Source organism: Eurytemora carolleeae, unplaced genomic scaffold, assembly GCF_000591075.1.
Source record: "Eurytemora carolleeae unplaced genomic scaffold, Eaff_2.0 scaffold316, whole genome shotgun sequence".
Classification (NCBI taxonomy): Eukaryota; Metazoa; Arthropoda; class Copepoda; order Calanoida; family Temoridae; genus Eurytemora; species Eurytemora carolleeae.
This window is the reverse complement of record NW_019396350.1, coordinates 232,600-252,888: the sequence shown is the minus strand read 5'-3', so window position 1 is coordinate 252,888 and position 20,289 is coordinate 232,600. Positions and strand designations below refer to the sequence as shown.

General features: G+C 31.7%; 3 protein-coding genes across 3 annotated transcripts in view; all 3 read left to right on the top strand.

The window, feature by feature from the left end:
• Positions 1-11,778: 11,778 nt before the first annotated feature.
• On the top strand, positions 11,779-14,754 carry LOC111701495 (ATP synthase subunit d, mitochondrial). Its single transcript, XM_023472801.1, has 6 exons — positions 11,779-11,900; positions 12,383-12,459; positions 12,614-12,751; positions 13,079-13,168; positions 13,425-13,500; positions 14,543-14,754. The coding sequence occupies exons 1-6, from the start codon at positions 11,805-11,807 to the stop codon at positions 14,597-14,599; spliced, it is 534 nt and encodes a 177-aa protein (XP_023328569.1). The 5' UTR covers positions 11,779-11,804; the 3' UTR covers positions 14,600-14,754.
• LOC111701496 (calcium load-activated calcium channel) lies at positions 14,743-18,078 on the top strand. The gene is made up of 4 exons (XM_023472802.1): positions 14,743-14,821; positions 15,556-15,775; positions 15,997-16,091; positions 17,962-18,078. Exons 1-4 carry the CDS (start codon positions 14,762-14,764, stop codon positions 18,061-18,063), a joined length of 477 nt encoding a protein of 158 aa, XP_023328570.1. The 5' UTR covers positions 14,743-14,761; the 3' UTR covers positions 18,064-18,078.
• A 487-nt stretch (positions 18,079-18,565) lies between these two features.
• The window catches only part of LOC111701491 (something about silencing protein 10), a gene marked incomplete in the record, with an annotated part of 9,611 nt that continues 7,887 nt past the window's right edge, over positions 18,566-20,289 (top strand). Inside the window, 1 exon segment of the mRNA XM_023472797.1 lies at positions 18,566-19,374. Within this exon segment, the coding sequence (XP_023328565.1) occupies positions 19,164-19,374 (211 nt within the window).

Here is a 20,289-nt window from a genome sequence, read left to right as displayed (position 1 = left end):
CTTTTTTTTCTTAAGCTCGAGAAAGAAAGCATGTGAAAGGATCTATCTATATAATATATATATATATTATAATATCTTTATATATAAAGTAGTAATCTCTGTTTATCAGAATGTCTGTATTCTGTAGAACCAAGAAAATGTTCTAAGCTTGGTTTAAGAATTTTACATTAAGTGGGTTGACTTTAATAGAGGAAGTTTATTTCCAGGCATATGTGGGTTCCCAAGCTAAAACTTAATAATTTAATTGGCATTTATTTCTGCATTTTAATCATTTAGTGCGATAAAATAATGTTTTTTAAGCGTTAACTAGGAGTTAGTTTTTATTTTTCTAGTAACCAATTTTTTAGCAATCTTGTTTCTAGCAATCCTATCTGAATAAAAAATCAAGTTGATTCCTTGAAGCAGGATTGATTTATGTTTTGAACTATATATTATCATGGTTGTAGTTAATCATTAACCAGAAAGTATTTTTCCAAGGCTAAAAACAAGAAAACCACAAACCATGCATTGGAACTAACTTGGAATTGTTTGATTCATCATGTTGATGTTTTTGGTTTTTAATCTTTAACAATTGTGTTTATTTAAATCTACAGCATGTTTTATAATTGCCATATACGCCACTTGTTGCATATAGTCCCAATTTCAAAAATTCTAAAGAAATATTCAAAATTTTCACACTATTTGTAGTTTGAAGAAATTGGTCATGTACTCCAGTTGTACACAACGAACCCCGCTGCAAGTAAATATTGGAACTGAAAACTCTCCTAAAAGGACTTGAGTCTTTAGAACAAAATCAAATATTTAAACCTCAATATCTTTAGCACTCGATGTTGTAAACCTTTGAAATTTCAAACTCAGATTATTTGATCTAACTGAATTCATAGTTTGAAATATCTAAGGTCTTCAACATTTGGTTCCATTGATATAGTGATTAGAAAATCAGAGTTTGTGGCAAAGACTCAATTCTTTTCAGTGGATTTTTTAAAATATGATTACTCATAGATCTAATAGTTAGATTTTAAAATATCAAAAGTGTACACCATTCGGTTGCAAAGATATAGGAATACAAAACTTGAAGGCTGTGGCAAGTGTTAAGTTTTCATTATCTTTTTTCTTGTTGTTACAAAGTTTAATATTTTAATATATAATTCAAATTTTTTTTTGTATTTTAAAATTGCTTTTATATAACATGATTTTAATACATGTGTGTATATCACTTCATACTTTTGTTATTTCCTGGCTTTTACATTTTAGCTAAACTTTTAATAGTTTGTAGTTATTAGAACATAGATTTGTTTATATATTTATATAAATTTTTGTTTATTTACATTGCAACTAAAGCCCGTCCCCCCTTTCAGGAGAAAAACTTNTAAATTTACAGATCTAATATTAGAAATCTACAACAGACATAGATGATTAATTTTACAGATCTATTATTAGAAATCGACAACAGACATAGATTAATAAATTTACAAATCTATAGAAATCTACAACAGAAATAGATTAATAAATTTACAAATCTATAGAAATCTAAAACCGACACAGACATAGATTAATATATTTACAGATCAATATAAATCGACCACAGACATAGATTAATAAATTTACAGATCTATAAAAATCTAAAACCGACACAGACATAGATTAATATATTTACAGATCAATATAAATCGACAACAGACATAGATTAATAAATTTACAGATCTTGGCAGAGAAAAAGAATCAAGCAAGAAAAAAAGTTACATTTGAAAACTTACAAGATATCAAGCTGAAATACTATATGTACTTTAGTTCAATGTAACCCCCAACCTTAGCTTAGTCCCCCCCCCCACGACCGTTTCAATTTTTTTGTGCTACACACTGCAAAAAAGTGTTTCTTTAGTTTTAAAATCGATGCCTAAAATTTTATTGTAAAGGAGTTTTAAGCTTTATCGATTTCCGACATTTTTACATAATTCCCCTGTAATAAATACAGCAATATTCCCCTGTAATTAAATACAGCAATATTCCCCTGTAATAAATACAGCAATATTCCCCTGTAATAAATACAGCAATATTCCCCTGTAATAAATACAGCAATATTCCCCTGTAATAAATACAGCAATATTCCCCTGTAATAAATACAGCAATATTCCCCTGTAATAAATACAGCAATATTCCCCTGTAATAAATACAGCAATCCCCATATTTGATAACCTAAACATATCTAGATAAATCACGTTGTACATTGTCTGTAAATCTAAATGAACTTATCATTAACTACGCAAAACTTGTAATGCGATTAACCTAGTCTAGCTATGTCTTTAAATATGTCTAAACCTGTATTGGGATTAACTTATTAATACGTCAGTGACTGGCTTAACTACGCTTATATGTATCCGCGCTAATCTTGTAAATACATAAACAAAACTTAATCTGTAACACAGATATCTAAAATACATTAGTTGGAATAGACTCCGCTTTGATTACTGTTCGAGAAGTAATTGTTCCTCATTTAGCATACAAGTTTATAAGATCGTGCCCAGTGGTTTGGCATTGATAGAACAGTTTACGAGCTTGTGTCGGTGTTTAACAGTCCAAGATCGTGCCCGGTGTTTGGCAGCGATAGTTAACGAGATCGTGGCAATATTTGACATTGATAGCTCAAGATTGTGTCCGGTTTGACATAGATAGCAAAGTGAGATTGAGTTTTACCTGGATTGACACAGGTTTGAGAAACCCTTATGGAGTAGGGTATTTACTACACCCCCAGATCCAAATATTCTCAGTTTTTTCAATTAAATTAATTCTGTAAATTTGATCCTCTATGTTAGAAAAGGGCAAAAACTCTGAAAATACTTGAGAAGAGAAAGTCTAAAGGGATTCTACGGAATAAGAAAATGTCATATATACTTCTAATATGGAACAAGTTTAGTAGTTAAAAGAATTTTATTTTCTAATAATTAACTTATACATTCTTAAAATTGTAAAGTTTTCTTCTAACACAATTTGTTGGAGCACTGGAACCAAATTCAACTTAGCTCATTATTCTTCAAATTTTGTTAAATTAAAATTATCATTTAAAGGACTTCTAATTCATCTTAACCCGGAAAATTCAGGTTTTTTCAATTTCACTATTTTAAAATGATATCCGAAGGTTCCATAATTCAAATGTTAAAAAATTCAACCATGCTCAATAAAAAATTAGAGTTGTTCTATGAACTTTTCTTCCTTAATTAAAAATTTATAATTGACTAAACCTTGAATATATAACTTTTTAATTGCCACTCATTAGGGATAATAAGTAGGTTGTCATCATAATTAGAATTAGAACCTTATTTATCAACTCATCTTTACAAAAAAAATATAATTAATTAATCCAATGATATTAGTAAAAAAACAATTCATTTCTCATCTTTTTTTCGAACTTTTTTATTTATTTAAAATTTTATGTCGCTGCAAAGGTATTACAGGGCAATTTGTTTTGCATAAATTAGAATATTATAGAACACGCTGATAAATAGATTAGAATATATATAGAACACGCTGGTAAATAGATTAGAATATATAAAACACGCTGATAAACAGATTAGGATAGAAAGAACACGCTGATAAACAGATTAGAATATATAGAACACACTGATAAACAGATTAAAATATATAGAACACGCTGATAAACAGATTAGAATATATAGAACACTCTGATAAACAGATTAGGATATATAGAACACGCTGATAAACAGATTAGAATATATAGAACACGTTGATAAACAGATTAGAATATATAGAACACTCTGATAAACAGATTAGGATATATAGAACACGCTGATAAACAGATGAGGATATATAGAATACGCTGATAAACCGATTAGAATATATAGAACACGCTGATAAACAGATTAGAATATATTGAACACTCTGATAAACAGATTAGAATATATAGAACACTCTGATAAACAGATTAGAATATATAGAACACGTTGATAAACACATTAGAATAAATAGAACACGCTGATAAACAGATTAGGATATATAGAACACGCGGATAAACAGATTAGAATTTACAGAACACGCTGATAAACAGATTAGGATATATAGAACACGCTGATAAACAGATTAGAATATATAGAACACGCTGATAAACAGATTAGAATATATAGAACACGTTGATAAACAGATTAGAATATATAGAACACTCTGATAAACAGATTAGGATATATAGAACACGCTGATAAACAGATGAGGATATATAGAATACGCTGATAAACAGATTAGAATATAGAATCAAGTGAGAAATATTTAAACAACTTATTCAATGAATTTCAGTCTTAATTTAGAGTAACATGTAGATACTTACGTTCATTGTTACTCGGTCTAAATATAACTGAATATTCTAAATGTATGCATATGACGCATTAATAGCGTTCGCAATATATTTACTAGCTACGCATAGTTGCGTAGCACGCAAACACATTATGCTTTGTAAGAAGGGTGTAAATGTGGTTGAGATAAACAATTATTGAAGAAAATACGATCACTAGGGTTTTCCGATATTCCAGTTTTTAAATCGAAAGATTAATCAAAATTGTTTTACTTTACAAAAATGATAAGCCGTATTTTTGTTCTTAGTATCATTATTATCATTATCATTATATTTATTGTTATTTTTATATATTATCATCATCATTATTATTATCCTCATTATCATTACTATTGTTATTTTCATTGTTATTATCTAAATATTGCCAATATGTTTGTGCCAATTTTTGTTTGTTTGCAGAGTAATAAGATTTGTTTGTTTAAATTGTTTCGCTTTTCCAAAATACACAAACTGCCATAATAATTGATTTTAGAATCACACCCTGACCCAGGCCTATCTAACAGTCAGAATGCCGAGAAATCTCTGCTCAGTGCTTCCTTGACAACAAAATGTAAAAAAATACAATTATGAATCTTTATACTTAATAAGGCAAAAATGCGACGAAAATTACGCTGAATATTTATCCAGCCTTAGTTTATAGTTGGATACTCATAAACCTGATCGCTTGATCTTGATATCCACTGCGACCCTTTTAATTTGAGAATCAATGCTTAATCTCTTCACTTCAATTATTTCTCCAGGGTATACGATACCATGCAGGATATCGAATTAAGATTGAATTAATCTGCAGATTAACAAAAGGTCGAGATTAAGCATTGATCTAGATATCCACAATATAAGAGTACCCACCTATGAAAAAATTCATTTAAATGAGCCTTTGTTGCATAACACGTGCTGGGTCGACTCTAATTTGGGTAGCCAGACTGGAAAGTACGACTAAATGCATATACAGTACTTGTTGTACCGGCACGGATCATGCATCTTTTGGAGTAGTGAGGAATGTATGAATTATTTGAAAATAAGATGAGTTATCGTCGAAAGTATTCCGGTGCACAATTGCAACATGATCATTGACAACAAAAGATTATATTTAGTTGCAAAAATCCAAGTTATATAATTAATTTTAAGTTTATGATTATTTTAAATAATTAGCGGTTGTTGCAGTTAATACAACGGAATCTTTATGAACAAAATTATCCCATGTAATATGTTTTTTTTTTTCACACAAAGAACAGCAGTATTGAATTAGAAATATTTGAAACATATTTATTTTTTATTTTTTTATTTATTTTCTTTGCAGTTTTGTTTCAAAATCTTTAAACCTAAGCAAAGATTGAAGGAATTATATTATTAGCATTTGGATCAAATAAATATATACTTCGATTTTTCAAAAACAAATTGAAGGTTTTTTGTCTCTTGTTTTCTTAATAGATAGAAAACTAAGAAAATAATAAGATAGGACACATGAAGAATGAGAGACAACACATGAAGAATGAGAGACAACACATGAAGAATGAGAGACAACACATGAAGAATGAGAGACAACACATGAAGAATGAGAGACAGCAATAAAATAAGGAGACAGCTAATAAATAATGAGAGACAACCATGAATAAAGACTGAGAAACGGTAAATAAAGAATAAGAGATAGTAAATAAAGAATGAGAGATAGCAAATAAAGAATGAGAGATAGTAAATAAAGAATGAGAGATAGCAAATAAAGAATGAGAGATAGTAAATAAAGAAAAAGAGATAAAATATAATGAATAAGAGATAGTAAATTAAGAATATGAGAGATAGTAAATAAAGAATGTGAGATAGTAAATAAAGAATAAGAGATAGTAAATAAAGAAAAAGAGATAAAATATAATGAATAAGAGATAGTAAATTAAGAATAAGATATAGTAAATTAAGAATAATAGATAGTAAATTCAGATTAAGAGATAGTAAATTAAGAATGAGAGATAGTAAATTAAGAATGAGAAATAGTAAATAAAGATTGAGAGATAGTAACTTAAGATCGAGAGATAGTGAATAAAGAAAAGAGATAGTAAATAAAGAATGAAAAATAGTAAATAAAGAATGAGAGATAGCAAATAAAGAATGAGAGATAGTAAATAAAGAATGTGAGATAGTAAATAAAGAATAAGAGATAGTAAATAAAGAAATAGAGATAGTATATAATGAATAAGAGATATTAAATTAAGAATAAGAGTTAGTAAATTAAGAATAATAGATAGTAAATTAAGATTAAGAGATAGTAAATTAAGAATAAGAGATAGTAAATTAAGATCAAGAGATAGTAAATTAAGAATGAGAGATAGTAAATTAAGAATGAGAAATAGTAAATAAAGATTGAGAGATAGTAAATTAAGATCGAGAGATAGTGAATAAAGAAAAGAAATAGTAAATAAAGAATGAAAAATAGAAAATAAAGAATGAGAGATAGTAAATAAAGAATGAAAGTATAGTAAATAAAGAATGAGAGATAGGTAATAAAGAATGAGAAATAGTAAATTAAGAATGAGAAGCAGTAAATTAAGATTGAGAGATAGTAAATAAAGATGAGAAATAGTAAATAAAGAATGAGAAATAGTAAATAAAGAATGAGAGACAGTAAATAAAGAATGAGAGATAGTAAATAAAGAATGAGAAATAGTAAATTAAGATTGAGAGATAGTAAATAAAGAATGAGAAATGAGAGATAGTAAATAAAGAATGAGAAATAGTAAATTAAGATTGAGAGATAGTAAATAAAGAATGAGAAACTACAAATAAAGAATGAGAGACAGTAAAATAAGAATGAGAAATAACAAATAGAATGAGAGATGAAAAAATAAATAGTAAATAAAGAATTAGAAAGAAAGAATATCTTCTCCAGGTTACTTTTTAAATTAACTTTAATAATTTCTCACTTCTCCTAGGATTCATTAGTTTAATTCCGGATGAATTTATCCCATACATAAATATTTTCTTGCTTAAATATTAAAATTAAATCTTTGTATTTAGGAATGTTTATATGAGAAATTTAAAGGGTGTTTCTAAAAAAACACAAAATACAAATTTAATTTGTTGGAGCTAAAAACGGTAATTACATAGATTAAAAATGTACCAATCCAAAGGTTTGTATGTCTTTGATGTTTTTATTTATCACAAATTAGCCTCCTTTATCGATCTAACTCCCATTTCAATCTAAAACGAACCATAGTTAAATAATAACAGTATCCAATATCTAAATAACAAAATAATATAAAATTGAAGACAATTTAATCTGTCCTTCAAGGTGTCCTAGTCTACAGAAAAATCTTCTTTATCAAATCCATCTCTTCATCTGTATTCTCCATGCCAGGATGGAGAAAGCATTGCTTCTTGCGTAGTTTCAAGTCAAGCTTCTGACAGCTTGGACTACAGTAGCATCTCAGGTTACACCTGGAGCATTGCTTGAACTCAAACTTCCAGTCAAGATTAGCACATGAGTTGTGTCCACATTTGATAACAAACTGTTCCTCATCAACTATATTTCCTCTATACGGCAGAGGAGTAAACTCATGGATATTCTTATATATAAATACTGTCAACCGTCTTTCCATCCAGGATTTCCTTCAACGCAGAGTATACAGACCCATGGTAGTGAACAATTGGCCAGTAAATGTTTGGATCCTTGGCAAACTGTAGAGAAAAACACATTGTTTTCCTCAGCTATAATTTTATGAGGCTCTAAATTTGACATAGAACAATTTTTATTTTGTGACTGTTGACTGTTGAGTAAAAACGGACTTTTTAATTGCACCAACCAATTAAAAAAAATTTTAGGCGAAAAATTGGATTATTTGAAAAAAAACTTGGAAATAAGATTACTCATAAAGATGTTGAGATGTATTAGACCCTTCCCTCGTTTAAAATATGAACTTTAGTCTTATAGTCGTCTTCCACAGTTTTATGGATATCTTGATACATGTAAGTCTCATTCTTTACAGGCTACCCTGTAGCAACATTTATTTTGTGCTCAATTGTAATATATTATATATTAATATATACAAAATACATCATATTTGATAATAATTCTTTTTTATCATCTTCCACCTGATGAATTATATACAAAGAAAATATTATACTGATATGATGAATGCAGATAAACGCATAAAAGTACAATATTTTTTACATTTCATCAAATAAGCTTTTAACAGGATAGTAACTAGACATTTGTATAGGGGTGCAACATTATGCTCCACGGATAGTTAAGGCTAGGAGCACTTTTATATTTCTTTCTGAATTATTGCAGACAATGAGATGCATGTAAATCAATGCAGCTGATAAAGGTAAGTTCTCATTACAACAATGTCAGTACGTAATAAGCCTGCATCATAGATGGCAAGTTTATTTGACTGATTTAACCCAGCAAAACAGGACAGCCAGAAAACAAGAAGATGGGAGAAATGATTATCTGCATTCTGCATTAAATAAATACATGTATCAATAATATTTGTTTTATAAAAAAAATCTGGAAAGAAATAAAAATAAACAAATTGTAAAAAAATATTCCTCGGCTATTTTCCCACTGCCCCCCCCCCCCTAAAATATTTCTAAATTCTCTTTTGTTTAAAGCTATAGCGTGGTGTTAAATGTAAAAAAGTTTGTTTTATCATATTATTGTGTCTTTTTATATCAGAATATATTTATTTGCAATGCATAAAAATGTATTTTATATTTAAATAAAAAGTTATTTTACGGGCTTTATTCTCTCCATATAATTTACACCTTTTCTTACAATATATGTAATATTCTCCTCCATATATCCCTTTATTCTCCTCCGTATATATCACTTTATTCTCCTACATATATCCCTTTATTCTCCTTCATATATCCCTTTATTCTCCTCCATATATCTCTTTATTCTCCTCCACATATCCCTTTATTCTCCTCCATATATCCAGTGGCTGGTCCAGCTCTTTGAAAAGGGGGGGGGGGGTCAAACTCCCAAGTCTCAATTAAAATGAGATGGCGTTGAGAGTGAGTATTTTAGGTGCTTACATAGCAAATTACTCTTTTAATATGAAAAAATATTGCCACTTTCAAATTGTTCACTTAGGTATCTCAGGCAAGAAAAATGACATTTTTAAAAAATAATTTTACAGACGCATAGAATTCTTTTTGGAATTTTCAGGCATAATTTTAAAATATGGGCATCAACAAAATCTGCGGCGTGAAAAACCGAGTTTTAATTTGCTCAGTTCAGTTCATAAATTCAGTTTCATTATTTTTAGTTTTTAGTTTAAATCTTACAATATTGGACACCAGAAAATTTTGATGTTTTACAACTCACGTTCACCATGATTTTGAATTGTCTGGACAAAACATTGAAACTGTGCAACAAAGCAAGTTTCTGCAAAACTTAAATTAATTTAATTTAATTAATTAAATTAATTAAATAATAAAATTAAATTAATTAATTAAATTAATTTAATTTCTTTATATGTCGGGCAATATTGAAAGCACAAAAAAAGGCAGACCACATTTTGTAAATGGCAGGACTAGGGGAATTTTGTGATTATTATCTCTAGAAATTTACTTCTAGAATTGGGTTGACAAATAAACACAGCAAATTATATCAAAAATCAAGACGACATTCAAGTCCTCTTGCATACTGTCATGTTTCGTGGGACATCCTGTAACATAAACACAATACCACACCATTTTTTAGTCCGCAGACAGATGACGTCACATCTCACCATTATTTCTTCCGACCACAACTTTGTTCGTCCGAGCATTGCTTCTGTGGATTCTGTGTCTTCTGTGTTTTCAAATCACCGCGTATTGCCTTTCAGCACTTTTTTCAAATTTAGGCAACGTCATGTTTTTAAGTATGGTTAAATTTTTTTTTAATTTGTTTAAAAAATTTAAAGATATTTATTATTTAAATTTTAAGCACATTTATCACAGAAAGGAAAATGTGTCTATATCAAACATATTTTGTCCGGAAATTATGTTTTTATTTTACTCCTAAACTGCAACTTTTAGGTGTGTAATGCGCTGGACTTTTAGGATCTACAACTAAAAATTGACATTTTTTAATTACGTTACGGGCCTGTCCCTGAGATGTGAGTATATAATCATAATTTTTTATTAATATGATTAATCTATTTTGTTTCTTTTAAATATAGTAAATATATTGAAAGTTTTCGCTTCTTGTTTGCTCGACTGCCGCGCCTCACTCCCATATCTCTTCAAAATGTCGCCATGACAGTTCACCATATTTTAGAAATCTTCTGGACGGAAAGTAATCTCTTCACGGGGTTGATGGGTCTGACGTTCGGAGTATATTTTGCACAAACGGATTTAAGATACCAGTAATTAGGTATAATGAAATGAAAGTTAATCAATCAATCAATTTTGCACAAACGTCGTCACAACTTAACGTTTAATATTTTATCCAGGCTTGCTGGTTGTTTATGTGAGCTAATATATGGTTCAAATATCCTTGAGTTATCAACTCGTTGTTAATTTCAACTTTATATAGTAAGGTTAGGCCCACACTATAAAATGACTAAAGAGTAAATTAGGACTAAAGGGTTCTACTATTTCAGTTACGTCTGAATTCAAATAGTTTCATTATCTAAATACTTATTGTGGTGTAATGGGACTCTCATCGTTAAATTTGTGTTTAAGTATCTGAAGAACTCCCCAATTCTCTCCCCCCCCCCCACCTTCTTCTTATATTTCAAACCCTTAAAGAAGAAGGAGGAAGAGACTCTTAAAGTATGTACATTTTTGCGATCCTTCACCTTCCCTTCTTGTTGATTTCGTTCATTGTTCATTGCGTATACATCAAAAATATTCTGCTACCCTGCTTGAAATTATAAAGTTTTAATGAAGATTTAGTCTTAGGTAGTGAAAGACAAATTCTTGACCGATCGCTGTGGATAGGAGTTGTTAGGGGCCCGATTGCTGTGAGTAGGATATACAAGGGGGCCAAGTCCTCTGGGTAGTATATACTAGGGGGCCGAGTGCTCTGTGTAGGACAGACTAGGGGGGACCAAGTGCCACGGGGCATGGCTTGAGAACTGGGGACTGTTTTCCCCTGACGCGTTAGTCTGGTCTGTACTGCTATTACCGTAGCGCAGTCGCTGAAATTGGCGACTTATTCTTACTATATTACATGACCAGGGGCGGATATAAGGATTCTGTAGGNGGCAGCAAATGGAGTAACCCCTGCTATTCAGGGCCTGAAAATATGTTCAGGGGTAATTACCCCTAGAATTCTAGGGGGAGGGTATTTAACCCCAGGATTCTAGGATGGGGTATCTACCCCCAGGATTCTAGGGGGAGGTAAATAACCCCAATAACCCCCCTTATTTACGCCACTGTACATGACCCCTCTTTATTTTGAACAGTAGATATAATCAACTTTGCGATAGTTTCTACACTATATTTTCCAGAATCTAAAATGTCTGCCAAGAGACTAGCCACTACTGCTCTGGACTGGGGAGTTGTTGCAGCTAAGATCCCAGCTGAAAACAGGGCAGCCTTTGGAGCTCTCAAGGTAAAACGCACTAAAGTGTGTGGATGTGNGGGGGTTATACGTTTATTTGAAACATCATTCTCCAATGTTGAAAATAAGCCCCTTCAGATATTAGGACTGGTTGTTCGTCTTTTTGTGTTTATTCGCTTTATTGGGAAAATGATTTAATTTATGGGCATAATGTGTTTGAGGATAAAATTTGCCTCATAATTTTACTCCGAGCATCAAAAATATATTTATTTTATTTTCAGTCGTAGTCGTATATATCAAAATAATGAAGACGACTTTCAAACTAAATTTTATAATCTCTACCAAGCTTTTAAACTGCATTGATACCCATAAACATGGAAAGAGAAGCTGTCAATTAACAGCTTCTCTGGTTTACTTGTAAACTTGTAATTTGAAGCTGAAATGAAAACTTGAATAGAAAAGTCGTCTATTGTATTAATATAAAAACCGACCACTGCATTAAAATAAATTAAAATAAAAACCGATTATTGTAGATGAAAGTTGACAAGCATATGCGTAATGTTAACTCTCTACCAGAGTCTCTTGGCAAAATCGACTTCGCCGTCTACAGGTAAGGAATAAAAATTGACATAGTGTTCCTCCATGCAAAGATGTCGATGCCCAATTCATAACAATACACTTCAAACCTTTATCTTATCTAAAATGTGGAAGAACTTCTAGGTTTAAAAGTGATTAAATTTTTCTTTGAATTAAGATTTGTTTAGGAGCAAGATTACTATCCCCGGGATGGTTGATACTTTTGAGAAATCCTACGGATCCCTTTCCATTCCCTATCCCGGAGACCAGGGTAAACTTGCTGAGATTGATGCTCAGGCCGTCACTCAGAAGGCCAGATACGAAGAGTAAGTATTCACGATAATTAAGGGAGTATGTCGTAAGTTTAACTTCTAAATATTAAAATAAATTTGAGCTTGGGAGTTGTAAATTCTTCCCTGGTTGTGGGGTGAAATAGAAAAGTTGTAAACTTTAAAGTGAAAATTTTAGATTTTTCTTGAAAATGTTTGATGATGAATTTCAGTAAGAATTATTTGATGATTATGGAACCTGTGTTAATCCAATTTTTTCCCAATGCATTTAATTTAGGAAATTAAAGACAGTTTGGTTGGAAGAGGATTGAAACCTTATAACAAGTTACCCTTGTTTAAATGCTAACTTGATATTGTGTTTAGATTTGTCGCCCAGTCCGCCGCCAGGATCACCGGCATCAAGACAGAGCTCGCTAAGTGGGAGTCCATGCAGCCCGTCGAGGAGATGACCATGTACGTAGTAGAAAGGGTGGGGAGGGGGGAAGGCTGGAGCAGTGTTAACTGTTGAGTCCAACGAATTTTGCTATCAATATTTGCGTCAAATGCAACATTTTATAACTTCAGTATCAGTCAATTTTTCTCTTTCTATTGGTTGGGATGCGGGGTAGGGGGGGCCGGGGGTCTTAAAAAATTTGTTAAGCGTTGAACTAAATAGATGCGTTGCGTAACAGGATACAGATTTAAATTGTACGCTCAATCTTTATTCTAGGGAGGAAGCCCTTGATGCTGGACTAACACAGTTCGTAATCGACCCTGAGGCTAACACCATGTGGCCCCATGACCAGGTATTTAATTGTGACGCATATATTTTATATTTTTAATCTTCAAGTGATCACTTCCAGTATACTTATGAATTCATTGATTGGTTGATTGATTGATATTTGAGTTTTTCGCCAATTGATTCAACAATTAAAATAACGATCTATTGGTTGATTCATTGATTGATTTAAATGATTGATTCAACGGTTGATTCGTTGATTTATTCAACAGTTGATTCATTGATGATGCATTGATTGATATAATAAATGTTTTATTGAGCTCACTGATTCATAAATTAACTGATTGATAGTTCTGTTGACTGATATCTTGATTTCTCGACTCCTTGATTGATTTATTTATTAATTGATGAATTCATTGATATGCTTATTGATCTTTTGATTGAAGAACTCGTTGATATATTTACTGATTTACTTATTGATAAATTCATTGATATACTTATTGATCTTTTGATTGATGAATTCATTGATATACTTATTGATCTTTGATTGATGATTTCATTGATATACTTATTGATCTTTGATTGATGAATTCATTGATATACTTAATACTTATTGATATTTTGATTGATGAACTCTTTGATATATTTATGATTTATTGATTGATGAATTCATTGATATACTTATTGATATTTTGATTGATGAACTCATTGATATATTTATTGATTTATTGATGATGAATTCATTGATATACTTATTGATCTTTTGGTTTAAGAACTCATTGATACTAATGAGTGATAAATTCATTGATATACTTATTGATCTTTTGATTGATTAAGATTCATTGATATACATAGTGATTTATTGATTGATATATTTACTGATCTTTTGATATATGAATTCATTGATATACTTATTGATTTATTGATTTACTGATTGATGAATTCATATATATTAATCTTTTGAGGTACCTACTGACTATCATTGATTCACGAATGGTTGACTTGTTTGCTGACTGAATGACTGATTACTAGATTTGATTTATTAATTTATTGGTTGATTGATTTGATGATTTATTGATTTATTGATTAATTGGTTGATTGATGTTTAGACCTGGGAGGAGTATGTTAAGAAGCTTGAGAATGCCTCCCCTGATGATTTCCATTAAGCCGAATCCTTCTTTTTCCCATATAGTCATACTTAGACTCTTTTAACCAGAAGTAGATGCGTAGCAGCGTACCTACTCATTAGTAATATAATTGCGTAGAAACGGAAGTAATATTGCTATAAATGGCGTCAATTCTTGTAAAATTTTATTTCAGATAAAATCATGTTGTCGGATACAATTCTAATCCTTGTTATATCTATATGTACTGCTCTACTAGGCGAGGTTTGTGTAAACCTTGTTTGAAATAAATCTTTTCTCACGGTTATTTTTTAAGTTGGAAAGTTTAAGGACATTATTTCTTCGTTAATTTTTTACCGGACAAATTCACTCATTTAATTTCTAAAAAATGAAAATTGTTGAGATCAGCAGCCTTAGACTTCAACGGTTTTAGATAAGAAATTGTGTTCTAATTCAAGTAATTCCAGATCGAACAAAGTCGTAGCAATTTGTCCGTATTCTGAGAATACGTTTTTCCGAAAAAGGTTTGTAAGTTCACTGTTATAATTCTTTCCTTTTCAAAGCCACTGTCGATGCAATTTAGAGTGAAAGTCATATGCCCGATTTTTATCGGTTCCCATTGTCAGAGTAACCATTGTCAGAGATAAAATCATATTCTTGTTTTCGAACTAAAAAATGATAGAATTTAATTGTTGCTCGTAATTTTTAAAAGACTTGTGGACTTACGCAACCGAAATAATGAATTTATTTCTAATCCAGAAAATTGAATGGTTTATGTTCTTCATTGTTACTCCTTTAAACCTGACTTCCGCGGGATGATGGTTGACCATTTTATTTATTTATTTCAAGTTTTGAAAGGCAAATGCAGTTGTAAATCAGGAACCAACTTATTGAACAAAGTATTACTTGAAGTTTTGTCGACAGCCCCTTTAGTAAAGATTTGTTAAAACAACGTTGACATTCTCTTTAATTGTATTCATATATATATATTTGTAAAGGGAGTAACCTGGGCCCTGGTCTACAGAACAGAAAAGTATCAGAAGCTCAAGCTCGAGATAGAGAAGCAGAGCAAGAAGCTGGAGAAGAAGAAGGAGGCAGTTGGGGAGACGGTGTCTCTGGACAGAAGCAAGAAGAAGAAGCTGGAGCAGGACGAGGAGAAGCTGAAGAACACCAACAGGGATATGACCTTAGTCAAGATGAAATCAATGTTTGCAATCGGTAAGTAAAATAACCAATCCTTTTCATTTTGTTTTTTCGCCATTTTTACTTTGCAAGAATATATATTCTGTTAAAACTCTGTTAACAAGAACAAAAATAAAACAAACTTCTAAAAACTTTCTCTTTTTTCTGTAAAAATTATAATTTTAATTCTAAACAATATATTTAGTTCAACATCAAATTAATTTGTATATTTGCTTAGAAAACGTGTAATTGTTCAGGTTTTGCATTCACTGCTCTTCTATCTATGTTCAACTCAATATTTGATGGGCGAGTTGTTGCAAAACTACCCTTCACACCAATCTACTGGATCCAGGTACACTACTTCCAGTGGTTTATATTTTGTTATAAAGTCCTTTCCCCCTGTTGAAAATCATGGTTTTCTTCAGATGTTAGGAATGTTTTTTGAGGGTTTTATTCACTTAATTGTGAAACAAAAAAAATACTGTACGGGAAAAACAAATTAATTTTTGAGTACACCGTATTTTAAAGGGTAAACAAAATTGGTGTATGATTTCTTGAAAATATATATCCATGACCTCCCTTAATGTTTCATCACTAATTTGTGTCTTTTCCTGTTCCTCTCTTTGCAACAGGGATGTTTACGAATGTTTCCATCAGAGAGACACGTTAATTGTAAAGACGCCATTTTTTAGTAAAAATACACGAACAATAGCATGGACAGAATTATCAACGATATAGTATAAATGTTCTCCTAAGATGGGAGGGGGGGGGTGGATAATAATTTTATATAACAATAAAATCATGGGATTGCAAATACAAGTTTTGTGGTGGCTAGTGTGTGATACCAGTTCCTGTTAGATCACTGAAGTTAAGCACACTTGTCCGCAGCCAGTTCGATTGCCGCACTCCTGACAAACCAGTGGTTTCAAAATCATCTAAAGCCAACATCTGATTAAGCAGTTATAACCACCTGGCGGATTAGGATGACAGAGGGGCGGCTGTCAACATCTCTACTATATACTATATACAGCAGTACTCGGGGAAGGCCAACAAATACATCCTGAGACGATAACTGGGACAGGATGGTTGTGGGAGACTGAAACTTCTAAACCGAGCTCGTGACATACATACTATAGTAGAGAGATAGATGATTCAAACCCAACATATATTATATTATATTAATTTATCAATTATAGTAATAATTGAACAAAGTAATATTTAAAACCAAACGTAACAGATTGGTTGCCAGACCAATATTTTTCCTTTATGAATTTTATTGGAAATTTCTATGAACGATTTTACACAGAAATAGACTACCCTCAACACTGGGCCTGTGTCCCAAGAGGGGGTGGGTGGGTTGGTGGATGTCAACCTGGGGATTCGGCTTACTCAGGTTCCCGAAAATCCCTACACCCGGTGCGCTTACATCCAGGGTTTAAATTAGACATCCCCTAAGCGATTAACAAACAGACGACCCCAGGCGTGGTTGTACACGTATCGTGATGGGAAGTACTGATGGGTGTGACTTCCTTGGGGACCAGAACATCCCCAGAAGTGTTTTTTAATAATAATAATAATCTCTCTCAGCGAAAGGGTGCGTGCTTTCTACTCAACAAAAAAGAAGCATAAAGTGGATTGATCCAAGTGAATGATCATGAAGAGATGAAAGGTTGACGAGCAGTGAGAGTCTATGGTTGCCAGCTATAAGTACCTGGAGGTATCCAATCCGGGCTTACAAATGATTGGGAGCAATGAGTGTGATGTTTCCTATCTGTATGGCACCTGGGCCTCATTCCAGTATATCAGAAGAATTCCTGCGATCTACTATTCTCAGGCCTAGGCAACTGGAATCTTGTCACCCCTCTTCTTAGAATAAATGAAGCGTGGAAGGATGAATGTGCTGCCAGATTACAATCCCTGGCAAATAAATACAAAACCCCTAAAACACCTAATTTTCGCAATAAAAAATTCCGAGGTTCGATCGTAACAACCCGATCATGTCCTAGTGACAAAAAACCTCTCTTTTAAAAAAAAAATACAGGAAAAGATTTTTTCGATAGCAACAGAAATCTAGAATTAGTAAACAGATAAAAAGTCTGTAATTCTTTGGAATCATTTAAACATCATGTATTTATTTTGATATTGATAGTTAGAAAATCCGCCAAACCTGGTTTTTATTCTGTTATTCCTTGCAAAAAAAATCCATTGTTTTTGTTTTGCAGGGAATCAGCCACAGATACCTACCTGGGGATGATCTAACAGATTGTAGTTTTATCTTCCTCTACATACTCTGCACTATGTCCATCAGGTATATACACAGCTAGCTGAAGAGCCCGGCGTTGCCCCATGTTTTGTAAAAATCGTTAAAACAATCCGTAGAATACGTCAAACTGTGCCGAAACCGTTAGTCTAAGGGATATGCATTCTTTTTTTAATTAGATACTAAATTTCCAAGTTTTAAGATCTGGCCCGCTCTATTTATTATTTGAACTCTCACAGACATTTATTCCGCGTGATAATGTAAACATTACGCCTCAAAATTTGAGAAGGATACAATATATATCGAAATATATCTTCAAAACTGAATATGGTCTTAACTAGAATGAGGTTAACTTGTGAATTTCAACCTCAGTCAGGATTTAGGGACTCTGGTGGTTATACGGCTAATTAAAAAGTTCGCATACGGCTAATTAAAAAGTTCGCATACGGCTAATTAAAAAAATCTTTCCGAGTAACATTCTTAAGTTCTGACCTGTCATGTGAGGTTCCAAAACATATTTTGGCCCCATCAGTTCGTTCAACCATTTAACCAATACTGTAATTGTCAATATTATATTCTTAAATATATTTAGGCTGGTGGTATGTGGAACCCTGACCCAAACAAATACAAGTGGTAATTTCATCAACCTCATATACCGGAAAGTGCTGGAAACTTTATCAACCCGATATATTTCGTGAAATGCTAGCTGGAATAGGAAAAATCGAATTCTGCGATATAGGATTATGGAATCTTAGAAAATCCGGACTGATGTAAAAGTTTATTTCTAGAACTAATAATTGGATAAATAATTCTTTATTTAAATAATTTGCTGTTAAAAATTGTTACCCTTTTTACCTATTTGTTTTTATATTTTACCCTTGTGTCCTTTACCTCTGATTCCTTAATTTGATCTCATAATTTAATTTCCGAATCTTTTTTAAATTTTATCCCACTTTCTTCACCCATTGCCTTTATATGTAAAGAATATCAGTTTGTTTGCATTTGTACGTGGTTTTATTGACCTAAATAACATATTTGTACTGCTTCAATTTGTTTTTGCATCCTATGTAGTTTATCGTGTACATTGGCCTTTGAACACAGAAAGCTGTACACTGTACACTTTACTTACGTATTTATCTCTGTAAAGTGAAATGTTTTCAGAAAATGGGTCGACGGAAGAAGGGAAGTAACAGGATGGGTGGTTCTAAACTAGAGAACGCAGTGTCAGATGAAGAAGGTGAAGGACCAGGAGAGGACGGGATCTATGACGAGGTTGATTTGTGGGATATGGAACAGGACAAGGTCCTCATGGCCGCAACTAAGAGGACGGGAGGACGACAGAAGCAGGAGAATATGGAGATGTTTGCTCTTTCTGGTAAATATAATTTCAATATTCTTACTTAAAGAAACTGTAAGGACTGTAAGCATAATTTCAAATGACCTCCATGCAAAAATCCAAGGGGCAAAAATCAACCAAAAACTGTAAAAAATGTTAACTCTCAAAACCCAAATCTGAACTATTAAAAAAAGAGAGAGATTATAAAAATTTCCTTGTTCATTAAGTTTTACCATAAAAATGAGCGAAAAAAGGCGGAAATTTAAAAATTCTGCTTTGTTAAAAAAATTCAGTAAAGAACCCGTGTCAAGTAAGACATTTTGTAATATCTCTTTCAATATTAATAGCAGCCGGTTCTATTTTTGAACGTAGACTCATATAATTTGTTAGGAGCAGGATATGAAGTCAGATTGTCGATATCTCTTTCCGGAGTCTTGGAACCTCTGAAAAGTGACCTCCGTCGGCTTCGATTTTTTATCTCCGGCCTCGTTGGACATAAATAGCCCATTTTTTAAATATATACTCCCAATGACCCCTGAAATACACAAAAAAAAAATTATTTTTTTTTTATCAAGTTTTTGATGTCAAAACAGGGTGTCAAAAATTGCGTTTTTTTTGATTTTTTTTTAATTGCAAAAATTCACAAGTTCGGATAAAAAATGTCGGAGGAAAAGAAAAGATAAAATATTATTTATATTATTATCTAACACATTGATGAAAAAAAAAATTTCAAAAAATTAATTTTTTCATGGGCTACGGGGTGTTTATATTTTTTTTTTTTGACAAATCACCCTTTTTAGGCATTTTTCTCCCTTTTATAGATGGTGGCTGGTTCTAATTTTAAAAATAATGTTATATAATTACCTAGGAGCAGGATATGAAGTCAGATTACCAATATCTCTTCCCGGAGTCTTGGAACCTCTGAAAAGTGACCTCCGTCGGCTCTGATTTTTT

Bases quoted from the DNA above. Each gene is read 5' to 3' on its own strand.
- LOC111701496 (XM_023472802.1), top strand. From the start codon at position 14,762: ATGTTGTCGGATACAATTCTAATCCTTGTTATATCTATATGTACTGCT. The intron at 14,822-15,555 runs GTTTGTGTAAAC...ATATTTGTAAAG, and splicing joins GTACTGCTCTACTAGGCGAG to GGAGTAACCTGGGCCCTGGT. The intron at 15,776-15,996 runs GTAAGTAAAATA...GTAATTGTTCAG, and splicing joins GAAATCAATGTTTGCAATCG to GTTTTGCATTCACTGCTCTT.
- LOC111701495 (XM_023472801.1), top strand. From the start codon at position 11,805: ATGTCTGCCAAGAGACTAGCCACTACTGCTCTGGACTGGGGAGTTGTT. The intron at 12,460-12,613 runs GTAAGGAATAAA...AGATTTGTTTAG, and splicing joins ATCGACTTCGCCGTCTACAG to GAGCAAGATTACTATCCCCG. The intron at 13,501-14,542 runs GTATTTAATTGT...ATTGATGTTTAG, and splicing joins CCATGTGGCCCCATGACCAG to ACCTGGGAGGAGTATGTTAA.